This window comes from Rhinichthys klamathensis, unplaced genomic scaffold (genome assembly GCF_029890125.1).
Source record: "Rhinichthys klamathensis goyatoka isolate OS25496 unplaced genomic scaffold, OSU_Roscu_1.1 h1tg000236l_1, whole genome shotgun sequence".
In the NCBI taxonomy this organism is placed as follows: domain Eukaryota; kingdom Metazoa; phylum Chordata; class Actinopteri; order Cypriniformes; family Leuciscidae; genus Rhinichthys; species Rhinichthys klamathensis.
Genome location: NW_026606759.1, coordinates 926,194 through 939,432, shown reverse-complemented (window position 1 = coordinate 939,432; position 13,239 = coordinate 926,194). Strand labels below are relative to the sequence as shown.

The 13,239-nt window shown below is 46.7% G+C and overlaps 1 protein-coding gene across 1 annotated transcript in view; it reads right to left on the bottom strand.

Moving 5' to 3' along the window:
• The window catches only part of LOC130099770 (long-chain fatty acid transport protein 6), a 32,792-nt gene that overhangs the window by 5,015 nt on the left and 14,538 nt on the right, over window positions 1–13,239 (bottom strand). Inside the window, exons 7-9 of the mRNA XM_056265577.1 lie at window positions 9,898–10,096; window positions 8,880–8,977; window positions 1,285–1,415 (exon numbers count right to left, since the gene is read on the bottom strand). Of these exons, the coding sequence (XP_056121552.1) occupies window positions 1,285–1,415; window positions 8,880–8,977; window positions 9,898–10,096 (428 nt within the window). The remainder of the gene's footprint in view (window positions 1–1,284; window positions 1,416–8,879; window positions 8,978–9,897; window positions 10,097–13,239) is intronic.

The window sequence follows — 13,239 nt, the reverse complement described above, 5'->3', positions numbered from 1 at the left end:
TTCGTTAACTTTACTGACAGAGAGAATTAGTGGCTACTGTCACTTTAAGACCTGCTGACAGGATCTCACGCATCTCATTCTCTCACTACTCTTTACTTTCATTTAAGATTGTATTTAACTCATTTAAGACTGTTCTTGTGAAGATACTCGACAAAACGGACATTTTGGCATAGCCTAAATGTCTGTGTTATTTTTCGTTCAAGCGCGAAAGATAACTCGATACTGGCGCGTGTCTTTCTGTGCGTCGTGTGTGTGTGTGTGTGAAGCACAAAATATACTCCAGTTTGGACGCGTACATAGACAGCCGCGGACAGCACGGGCGCGCACTACTTGTATTACTGTCTGCTGAGGTCCGCTCGGTGAACGCGTACCACGCATGCACAGTAGATCGGCTTGGACAACATATTATTGTCCATTTATCGAACTTGCTCGAACGAACCATGCCTCTTCTCTTATATAGTAATTATATATTACTATGGACCAATTTACTAATGCTCGGACACACTTGGTCTCTCTTACGCAGTGTCAACTCTATATAATTATAAAATTTCCATTTATTTGCCTTAAAACGGTCTCTCAGATATTTCTTTCTTTCCAAACGACACAAACGGGATCTTGAAAAGTGTAGGGGGACATGTCCCCCCTGTCCGCATAAGAAATTACGCCCGTGGGTAGGACTTCATCCCCAGGCTTCATGAACTTGCGCTCCAATTTTTTATTTTTTTTTACTCGCGCTCCATGCTTTCACCGACGACGCTGACGTATGGATCTCAATCATACTGTGTTGCCTGGACCCGCTCTGCTTCTGATAGGCTTGTAACGTGTTAGAGCTGCGTTTCTCTCATATGATTGGTAGGTGAAATTAATTGACTCGAAAATATTAAACCGCATGCAAGTTCCCCCCAAAAAATCTTTTTTTTCCTCACAGCCGATATTAACAGAGCTCAAGAAATGCATACAGTTAATTTTTCTTCGCGTGTCGCGCCTCCCCTGTCGCTCTTTGGCGCCCCCCTGGGGAGGCGCGCCTCACCTATTGAAAACCGCTGTACTAGGCTATATAAATAAATTTGACTTAAGTGGGCTGACACGTCAACTTCTGCTTCAACCACTGATGAGAAAATATAATAATCATGAAGTTTTCAGACAAACAGCCCAGAGAGAGAGAGAGAGAGAGAGAGAGAGAGAGAGAGAGAGAGAGAGAGAGAGAGAGAGAGAGAGAGAGAGAGAGAGAGAGAGAGAGAGAGAGAGAGAGAGAGAGAGAGAGAGAGAGAGAGAGAGAGATACCTGAACTCTTAGAAACCACGGCCATGCGTACGGAGGGAGTGTGTGGATCAGATGACTGTAGAGTCTCTCTCCATCCAATCCATGATCATCCTTCAGGACAACAGCAGCCATTCCCACTCGACCCTCGTATCCTGCAGAAACATCAGACTTCATCCACACGAGTTCCAGTGGCACAACACCGTTAGATGAAACCACTGTACTTCCCACTTCAAACTCTGGAATCTGGTCAAATGTAATTAGTGCTTCTTAAAGGAAGTTCACTTCAAAATTTATTTACTCGCCCTCAAGTTGTTTCAAACCTGCATGAGTTTCTTTCTTTTGCTGAACACAAAAGAAGATATGTTGCATAATAAACATACCGTAAAACTTCAAATAGTAGCCCGGGCTTTTATTTTCCCAAATCGTCGAACTGCACCGGCTTGTATTTGAGACAGGCGTCTATATGAGTCAGGCCTTTATAATTTAGTGTTGAGATGTTGTTTATTGAGTGTATAGGCCTGTCTCTAATCTCAAAAAAATCTCCAAATGCTCCCCGTGAAACCGGTCTTCCGACCTTTTACTATCGCGTCAATTGATTTTGATTAATATGCGCGAGGGAGAGAGAGCAAGACAGCGCTCGTGTTGTTTGAAGACGTGAGAGTGCGCGCGCGCGGCCGATGCTCTCTCTCTCTCTCTCTCTCTCTCTCTCTCTCTTAGTGATGGCCGGTTCGTGAACGAATCGTTCTTTTGAACCGGTTCTTTTTAGTGAACCGGTCGAACCAGTACACTAAATCGGACTGAATCGTTCGAAACAGTTCGCGTCTTGCGTCAGTGCTGATACACAAGTTACTAAAGTTACTCACTTTCAGACATGCCTGACAGTCCCTCTGACTCGAAATAAACCAATATCCCGGAGTATATTTCACTCCAGTAAATCCAACAGTTCGACACGTCTCTACACTTCAGCGACTGGTATAAGTGGAACTCTGTTCTCCTTACAGTGAAGTGTCATGGATTATCGACGCTGCTCTCCGCCATGCGTTCGTTTTATCTCGAACGACGACCCTCACAGTAAGTGTGTTAAATGTATGGGTTTGTATGTATGCGCGTGAGGCTGTATTAGGATTGTCAAAATGTAAATTTTGTGACAATCTCCTTCTCAAAACCCTCCGCTCTAGACTCGCGGTTTTTGAGAAGGAGTCATTCGTTCCCCCCCGTCGCGCTCCCGAGACTGCTGAGGCCTCTCGTGGATCCGCGGCCTGGGGCTCGGATGTTGAGCTTGAGGATATTGAGTATGAGCAGACGGGCCTCGCCCTTTCTCTCCCTCCCTCTCCCGAGCACGCACGCGGCGCGGTTGAATTCGCGCATGATTATTTATGCCCCAGCCCGGGAGCCCGCGAATCGGTTTCTTTCGGTCTGGATGACGTGATTTACACTGCAGCCTCCGACTCCGAGGATTTCGGGTCTGCTTTGGCTGATGACGTTATCCCGCCTAGCGGCCAGGACGCGCGGCCTACTCCGGCCTACACTGAGCTTATTGACGTGCTGTCGCGCGCTACAGAGAAGCTCTCTATTGACTGGCCTGATGAGCCCCGCGAGTCTCAATCGTCCAAACTCGATGAGAGGTTCCTACGTGGCCCTAATTCTAGGCCAGAGCGAAGAAAGCTGCCCTTTTTCAGCGATCTGCATCACGAGATCTCCAGATCCTGGAAGCAGCCTTTCTCCGCTTAACTACGCCTAACTAATGCGGCAGCCGCTGACTTCACCAACCTTGTGGGTTTTGTGGAGCAGGGTTATTCCGCTATTCCAGCAGTCGAGGACACGCTGGCTAACCACCTCGCCCCGTCGTCTGCACCGTCCTGGAAGGCGCGTCCCCTTCTTCCTTCCAAGGCTTGTAGGACTACTTCCTCTCTTATTGGGAAGTCTTACATGGCAAGCAGGCATGGCCCTGCATACCATGGCCATCCTTCAAGCCTACCAAGCGGACGTCTTGAAGGACATGGATGAAGGAGAGGGACTGACGCCCGAAGCTGTCAAAGAGCTTCGCAAAGCCACAGATCTGGCCCTAAGAGCCACCAAACACACTGCTCGGGCTGTAGGTCGCTCTATGGCGGGCTCGGTTGCTGCAGAGCGCCACCTCTGGTTGAATCTCACGGAGATCCGAGACAAGGATAAGAGTTTCCTCCTGGATCCCCCTATCTCCCACTCAGGTCTTTTCGGGGAGGCTGCAAAAACAAGGTGGTTGAGAAGTTCCGCGCCGCTAAGTCTCAGTCGGCCGCGTTCAGGCAGTTTATGCCCAGGAGGGTCAGAGGGCCAAGAGACTCCAACCCTCCCCTTTCTCAAACCCGAGAACGCTCTGCTCATAGGGCTGAATTCCCTACTAGCAGGAGTGACCCGGCTCACCACCCACCAACTACGGTCTGGGGAGCCCGAGGTCGTCCATTTCCCCGCCAGCGCCCTCACAAGCGCCTTCAGCTGAAGCGGTCCAACAAATCGGCCGCTCCAGCCTCCTCGAGCCGTTCCTGACCCGCAGGTCAGAAGGAGGAGAGCCTCACCAGATCTAAGAGGTTGGGACAGACCGCGCAAGCGTTTCTGCCCTCCTCCAGCCGGCTCTCCTCATCCAACCCTGTCACCTTCGCCACCCAGCGTGTTTCGAAGTGCAGGTCCTGTTTCACTCTCTTCACCCAGTCCGGCGCAGGAGGAAGGAGACGCGTCTTGCTTTCTCCCCTCGCTCCCGGTGCACGTTACACCCGCCAATCACTTCCTCGGAGGCACAGTTCGTTTTCCTCTGGAGCAGGCGGACCCAGTTACTTCTATCCAGGTGGTGGTACCCCCCAGTACGTGTCAGGACGCCAAGCGCTCTCCTCCACGGTCAACCGCGCCTCCCCATGGGAACCAGCGCGACACCCTACCTCAGGTATGTCCCTTGCACTGCAACACTCCTCTCCCTCTATCACATTTCGTTCAAGAATGGGAGCGTTTACCAGGGGTATCGCCTTGGATCCGTCGCACAGTTCGGCTCGGCTACACGCTTCAGTTTTGTCGCAACCCCCCCCCTGCTTCAACGGGGTCTTTCCTACTGTAGTCGACAGCGCCGCTCAGGCTTCTGTACTACAGCAGGAGATTTCATCCCTTCTGCTGAAGGGGGCGATAGAAGAGATTCCTTCGGGGGAAGTCGAACAGGGCTTCTACAGCCGTTACTTTTCCGGGTCCCAAAGAAGGGGGGCGGCCTGCGGCCGATACTAGATCTTCGTCGGTTGAATTTCTCCCTTTATAAAGGAAAATTCAAAATGTTGACGCTGAAGGCCATCATATCTCATATCCGGCTGGGGGACTGGACCTAGACCTAGACCTCAAGGATGCTTATTTCCACATCCAGGTCGTACAGCGACACAGGAAGTTCCTCAGGTTCGCCTTTGGAGAAAAAGCGTACCAGTACAGGGTCCTCCCCTTTGGCCTCGCTCTAGCGCCAAGGACGTTCACAAAGTGTATGGATGCTGCTCTGGCCCCGCTGCGGCTCCAGGGCATCCATATACTCAACTACCTGGGCGATTGGCTACTTTTAGCCCACTCCAGAGAGTTGGTGACTCACCACAGGGACATTGTCCTCCGTCATATTCAGTCTCTCGGTTTGAGGTTGAATACGGAGAAGAGCGTTCTTACTCCAGCTCAGAACACGGTTTTCTTGGGGGTACGCATGGACTCCGTTCTTATGCAGGCCCGTTTGGCTCCTGCACGGATTTCCAGTCTGGTGACATGTCTGTCCCGTTTTGCACTAGGCCAGCATGTTTCCGTGAGCACCTGCCGCAGACTTCTGGGCCTTATGGCCACGGCCTCCCCTGTGCTACCTCTGGGGCTACTCCACATGAGACCTTTTCTGTTGTGGATGAAGCTCTCAGGGGCTCGGCCCACGGGGTTGCTTTCGCGCCCTGTCAATCTGGCGGGACCCCCTCTTCCTTCAGAAAGGAGTCGGTATGGGTGCGGTATTCCGTCGCCAGATGGTTACGACAGATGCCTCTCTGACCGGCTGGGGAGCGGTTTTCAAGGGCAGGCCAGTGTGTGGGGTTTGGACTGGCGAGAACCTCTCGTGGCACATAAACAGCTTGGAGCTGAGGGCTGTCTTCCTGGCTCTTTGCCACTTTCTCCCTTTCCTCGAAGGACACCATGTCATTGTCAGAACGGACAATATGGCAGTAGTGTCCCATGTAAACAGACAGGGGGGTTCACGATCGCGCACCCTAGACAGCACCTTCTCCTGTGGTCCCAGGACAAGTTCCTCTCTCTGAGAGCAGTTCATGTCCCAGGGATTCTGAACCTCGCAGCAGATTTTCTGTCGAGGCAGAAGCTCAGGTCTGGGGAATGGATGTTGAACCGCCAGACGGTGGCCCTGATCTGGGAGGTGTTCGGGAAAGCGGAAGTGGACCTCTTTGCATCTCAGGAGTCGTCCCAATGCCCGCTTTGGTTCTCTCTGAGCCCTCCAGCTCCGTTGGGGATAGATGCGTTCGCCCACCCTTGGCCGATGCAGAAACTCTATGCCTTCCCGCCCATCAAGCTGATCCAGGCGGTTCTGTCCAGAGAGAGGGAGAGCGGAGTCCGCCTCCTTCTGGTAGCCCCATTCTGGCCGTCCCAGCCATGGTTTTCGGAGCTGATCCCTCTGTTGGAATCCTCCCCCTGGGAGATACCGGTCAGGGAGGACCTGCTTTCCCAGCTTCAGAGCAGGATATGGCATCCTCGCCCCGACATTTGGAAGCTGTACGTTTGGCCTATCAGAGGTCGTTAGCTTTAAGCTTTGATCTCCCAACCGACGTTCAGGAGACCATTGCGAATGCTAGAGCCCCTTCGACGAGGAGGCTATATTCCTCCAAGTGGAGGGTGTTCGAGGCATGGTGCTTAGCACATGATAGGAACCCAGTTATCTGCCGAGTAGGCTCAGTGCTGGAATTCCTTGCTTTCGGAGCGGCCGCTACCACTCTCTGAGTATATGTCGCAGCTATTGCCGCTCATAGAGAATCAGATGAGATTCCCTTGGGGAAACTGAGGTTAGTTTCGGCCTTCATGCGTGGGGTTAGGCGCCTGAAACCGGCTCGCCCCCCTAGTGTTCCCTCGTGGGACCTGTCAGTCGTCCTGGAGGGTTTGACAGAGGCTCCCTTCGAGCCCTTGGAGTCAGCCCCTGAGCGGATTCCGACTCTTAAGGTTGCTCTTTTGTTAGCTTTATCTTCACTAAAGCGGATGGGGGATTTGCAGGCTCTCTCTATTAGTGAGTCATGCTTGGACTTCGCTCCTGGCCTGGTTAGGGTTACCTTGAGGCCGAGGTCGGGGTATGTACCCAAGGTTCTTTCCACAGCGTTCCGCTCTCAGGTTGTTAACCTTAACGCTTTCCACCCTCCTCCTTTTGCCTCTGAGGAAGAAAGGAAACTTAACTTGCTCTGCCCGGTCCGTTCTTTGAAGTTGTATGTAGATCGCTCAGGCGGTTGGAGGAAATCAAACCAGCTCTTGGTATGTTTTGGTGCTGGCCGCCGCGGGCTTGCAGCATCAAAGCAGAGGATTTCCCACTGGGTAACGGACGCTATTTCGCTGGCTTACGAGGTGCGTGGTTTGCCTTCACCTCTTAGCATCAGAGCACATTCCTCCAGAAGTGTGGCTTCCTCTCAAGCTCTCTTTAGAGGGGCCCTCTTGGAAGACATTTGTGTGGCGGCAGGTTGGTCCTCTCCGCACACCTTTGTGACGTTCTATAATTTAGATCTTGACATGACTCCAGGTTCCCAGGTTCTATCTGCTTGAACCTATCATGGTTGTTATTTTTATTTGGTCTGGTACCAGTTATGGCAGCGCTTAGCTTGGCGAGTTTGGTATTTCGTTCCCACTGCGCTTTCCGCAGCGTTGAGTGAACCTATGAAAGAGAACGTCTCTAGTTACTTACGTAACCTATGTTCTCTGAATAGGGAACGAGACGCTGCGTTCGCTGCCCAGCTCCTCGCGCTGCCGACAGTTTTTCTTTTCGGCAGAGAAATCTGAGGAGAGGATGGCGCGCGCGCGTTCATCATGCTACGACGTAAGAGCGTCGGGGCGGAGCCAGCTTTGCGCGAGCGCCATCAGCCAATGAATTGGCGTGATTCAGGCAATCGGCACATCCAGAGGATATCCCACTGCGCTTTCCGCAGCGTCTCGTTCCCTATTCAGAGAACATAGGTTACGTAAGTAACCAGAGACGTTTCTTTCGGACACGTTCGACATGAGAACAACTGATCGATGAGCTGAGCATGCGTGCAATTTTTTTTCTGAGGGACGAAATGTACGTTTCTTAAGTATTTATTTAGTTGAACATCAGTAAGTGTAATAAAAAAAACATGTTGGAAACATGTTTATCACATAATTACTGTATTATCACTGTATTATTTTAAAGTTTGGAAACACAATGAATGGATTGTAAAACTGTCAAACTAAACATTTATTAAAATAATATTTTCAGGAACAGCTCATTTAATTTCTAAGTAAGTTGATATAAATATTTGATGTAAACTCTTGCCAAAGTTTTAATGGTGCACACTGCACAGTACTGCTTAGTAAATGTTTATAATGTGTTAAAACATAACGTATTAAACATATTGGAGAAGAAAGACATGCATCGATTTTTTTAGTTTTGTCGACTGTATATTCAGGTTTCAGCAGTTCTCAGCTCAGCACACAGCCTATGCTACGGTTCTCGAGTCAAGAACTGGTTGTTGCAGTTCTTGAATCACCAGTACAGAACCGAGAACTGTTTCTTTCGGACACGTTCGATACAGAGAACAGATGAGCTGGAGATACTGAGCATGCGTGATAGCACCGTCTCTAAACAGAACTTTCTTTCGGCCAACTGATGATGTGCTGATGAGCACGCAGCACGGGTGAACCGAGGACTTAAATGAGGGGCCGAATTCGGCAAAATGTAAGTTTATTACAAATAAAATGATGAAGACCACTTATGCACTTTATATATTTAAGACATGTTAAACATCCGCGTTTGCACATCGCCTGTAGGCTACAGGGTTCGTTTGCAAAATGTAAATGTAAGAAACTTATCCAAGAGAATTATGACGATGAGTACTATTATCTTAGTGAAGTTATGATTACAAATGCCTTTAATTTAAAGTATTTTTATCCGCCGGGATGATATAATTGACGTCATTACGCCAGGACGTAAAAGAACTGGTGAACCGTTTTTTTGAACCGGTTCATTGAAACGAACTGTCCGAAAGAACCGGTTCGCGGAAAAGAACCGAACTTCCCATCACTACTCTCTCTGCTCGTAACGCGCCCTGTCAAGCGCAGCAGTCATTCTATTCTATATCACTCATCGATCCAAAAAGGCTTTGGCGGCCGCGAAAAAGCGGACGATCTGACGGGTTTTAGAAGATTAAATACAACCCGAAACTAAAAAACAGACCCGGCCTCGATTTGAGACCGGCCTTTATTTACCCAAACCTGCCGCCACACCAGGCGTGTAAAAGAGACAGGCGTCTAATTGGGACTCGGCTATTATTTGAAGTTTTACGGTAAGCAAAGTAAACACTACAGAACAGCCCTGTTCGTCTGTCTGACAGCTATCCTGAGCCTGAGGAGTCAGCCGGCATCACCTGGTACAGTGACCCCATACACACTGACGTCCAGGAGGAAGTCCAGGCCGCCCAGCACCTCGGACACCTCAGTGGTGGACACGTTTTCTCCTTTCCACCTGCAGACCAACCAAGAACATGATCCATGACGTGCTCTCGCTGTCGAGGTCAGAGTAAACACCGCACAGAGAGCCATAGGGATTATTGTGGCCTTTCTGAGCATGTGAAAACAAAAGGCCCGTTCACACAAAGAATGATAACTATAACAATAATGATAAAGTTACAGTTCTAAAACATTTTTGAATAGCAGAGTCAACGCCACAACTATAACGGCACAGAGAAACTATATTGTTGGTTTTCTAGCTGATGAACGATAAAATCATTGACGACCAATCAAAATCGGTCCTGTTTGAGCATTTAAAGCAACAGATGACAAAACTGCAGCATGCGCTTAGAATAAACACACCGGCATCTTCCGCTGATATAGTCGTCTTTATATGTATCGTTGTGGATGTGAACAGGCCTTAACAGAGCAAATGGACCATGATCCTAGCAGTCATTTGAGTTCATATTTCACACAGTTCAAATGAAACAGGATTTGAAACCTAGTCGAACTCTCTTCTTTTCTGCTTTACACTGGCATTAGGTTGGGCCTTGTGAAAACGGGCTTGTTTGTGACATTTCTCTTTTTCTCATAATAGATGTAAACGTAGTCTCCATCTGTTGTGTTTATTCATGTATGTGTGAGTCAAAAGTTCAGTCAGTGCTCAGAGAGGAAATCCCAGAGGATGAGCCGGAAGGAAAGGCCCTGTGTTTGTGCTTTTACTGCATGAAGGTTGTGCTTCAGAAGTCCCACCAAGTTAGTCTTGGCCAGACCCTCTGCCAGAGCCCTGAAGGGTTTACAAATACTCATACAGAATCCTATCAAAGATGATATTATGACTGGTGACCTTTTGCAGCTACAAGCCAGAGTTAAATGCAAAGATTCCCAACATCATAGCCACATTTGCAAGCATGAGGGAAACAGTGAAGTAAAGACCTGAACGTGTCTCCAATCCTGTCTTTGAAGTAGACGAAGTCCCTGTGGTCCTGAAGCATCAGATCTCCTGTGTTGAAATACACGTCCCCCGTCCTGAAGACGTCCCTCAGCAGCTTCCTCTCAGACATGGCTTTATCCCCGGCGTAGCCCAGGAAAGGGTTGGTGAACATCACTGGAGCCACCAGTAACCCTGCTTCCCCTGAAAACACACGAGTCAGGCCTGAGGACCACATGCTGCTCACACACTCCACACAGATCACACTTTACTTTAGGAACTTTTTGTAATAATCAGGGCTTGACATTAACTTTTTTTGCTCCCCAACCACTGCGGCTAGTGATTTTTCAAAGTTATTAGCCACAATTTTGACGGATACCATGGGAAAAAAACTGCCATATAGATATTTTGTTTACACTTTATTTTCAGGCGTCATTGTTACAGTATAATTACATATTTAAGTACCGAGTAATATTAATTAACTACATGTACTTACTTATAGGGTTAGATTAGGGTTTGGTTGTTTGCATGTAATTATGCATCATTTACTGTTATTACTATGGTAAGTACATGTAACATATTTAACCCTCTGGGGACCAGAGTGTTTTTGGGGCCCTTGGGATGTTTTGACATGCACTGACATTTGTGCTTTTTTCAGTTATTTATAAACATGTTAATGGCAAAGGTGTAAATTCACTCAATATAGCACAAACTTGGCTACCATGATATCTGAGCAACATGTATGTACATGTTTGTATTTTTAATAGAATAATGTTTATGCGTGGTTATTGAAAAAAATAAAAATAAAAGTTGCTGAAATAAGACCACAAAACACATATTGATTATTTCTTCACAAGACTTTTGAAAATTGTATCACATAGTCTAGAATATTTGCTCCAAAACTATGTGAGAATCATCCTGACTACTCATTCAGATAAGTCAATAAAGTCTTTTACATTTTTAATGACGTGTTTTGTTTGAGAAAGCTTTATGCAGGAGGCGTGATCTCTCATTAATATGTGTGGCATTCCACACCTGAGAAAGACAAAGACCCTCCCATAATGGCCCTATTAGGTGCTATCAGGCCATATCATTACAGGAGCCTTGCACAAAGAATGAGGAGATTTAAAAAAGAATGGCTTTTAGATTGTTTGGATTTATATAAGGAAAATACAGGGTGCATACGTCTGGACACTTCTATCACACACCCTTCACCATATAGACATGGTTTTATTTCAGTTCAAAGGTCAAAGTTAGAGTTGGAAACATCTTGAAAAGAAAATTGTCTTTCTCCATAAATGTCTTAGTTTGATCATACATATTTCAAAGTTGAGGATTCATTATTTTGATATAGCTTGAACAAACACTATAACATCTTAGTTGATTAGTTTATTGACAAAACATACTATATATTTAACATATGAGCAGAAACTCCTAAAAAAAGCTTATTTGATGTCTATTTTAGAGTAAAAACTTTATCCAAAACGAGTCAACGAAATGTTGTCTGTTATTTAGTCTGTAACAGTGCGTATCTGTGCGTTCATTCATTCATTCATTCATTCACACACACACACACACAAACATGATTCACATTTAACAGTATGCTATTTTTCCGTTTACAGACACTAACGTTATTCTATATCGCGATTAGAACAAAGCACTTGCAAAAAACACTTACTTCTCAGCTGAATCTGTTCATCCTCGAAGTGAAAATAAACCCAGTGGTAAATGTCACAGGATTGTTCCTCATATAGCCGCGCAAGACGACAGTAGATTAATCTGACTAAAAAATAATGTGTGTTTTCAGAGTTTATGGGCGTTAACGCGTCTCAATGTGTTGCTTCACATATTTGCGTTTGAATAGCGCGTGCTCTCCGTGGGCGTGTCACATTACCAGAGATAATCAGCTGAGAGAACGATAATGAGACGGGCTGACACGTCTCTCTTTTTATATAGATGACATAAACGGAGAATAATAATTTTAGTTTTGAATCGGATCATTTAAAAGTACAAACTCAAATGATTTAAAAGATATATTGCTTATGGCTGGGTGAATAGTATTAGCTGAGTTGTGTTGAAGATTAGAGACGTGCTCCAGAAAAAAAGTTCACGGTGACCGAGAGGCAGAACGCACACCCTGTTTATTTTCTTTATTTTACAAAAGCACAATATTTTATTTCGATTGTATGTGGGCACATAAAAAAGTAGACATTTAACAGATTATTTTCTCATATTTCTTAACTCTATATGAACAGAAATGATGGTAGTACTTTAAGTCTATTTTTCTGCTATGTGAAAAAAAACGAGCAAAACGCGCCGGCGCGTTTCTGGTCCCCAGAGGGTTAACAAGGACACTGTAAAATAAAGTGTTTTTAATATCATCTCATAATTTGGAAGCAGGTTTATTAGGCTGCTGTCACTTTAAAGCAGAACTCAGTAAGAATTCCGTTTTTGTCAAACAGCGACCCCTAGAGTCGCTGTGGAGTACTTGTACTGTCGTGAATAGCACTCGCCGGCCCAAAGTTGCAAGTGTGATTTTGCGGCTCACAGGCACCAGGGGGGTGCGAGGCGACCACCATTCAACACGAAATCAGTAATATAAACATTACAATGACTTCAAAGCTGTTCGGTTAAGGTAAAAAAGTTACTTACCGTAAAACTTCAAATAATAGCCGAGTCCCAAATAGACGCCTGTCTCTTTTACACGCCTGGTGTGGCTGCAGGTTTGGGTAAATAAAGGCCGGTCTCAAATAGAGGCCGGGTCTGTTTTTTAGTTTCGGGTTGTATCCTCTAAAACCGTCAGATCGTCCGCTTTTTGGCGGCCGCCAAAGCAAATTGTTGTCCCTCCAAAGCCTTTTTTGATCGATGAGTGATGTAGAATAGAATGACTGCTGCGCCTGACAGGGCGCGTTACGAGCAGAGAGAGAGAGAGAGAGAGAGAGAGCGCCGCGCGCGCGCGCACTCTCACGTCTTCAAAGAACATGAGCGCTGTCTTGCTCTCTCTCCCTCGCGCATATTAATCAAAATCAATTGACACGATAGTAAAAGGTCGGAAGACCGCAGTTTCACGTGGAGCATTTGGAGATTTTTATTGATTAGAGACAAGCCTATACACTCAATGAACAACATCTCAACACTAAATTATAAAGGCCTGTCTCATATAGACGCCTGTCTCAAATACAAGCCGGTGCAGTTCGACGATTTGGGAAAATAAAAGCCCGGGCTACTATTTGAAGTTTTACGGTAGTTCACCTTTAAGACCTGACGCATGGACTGACTGTGTTTACATGAATTATCGACCGGCATTTTGACATTATTTTGTGTGTATTTTACAGTTTTTTTTAACA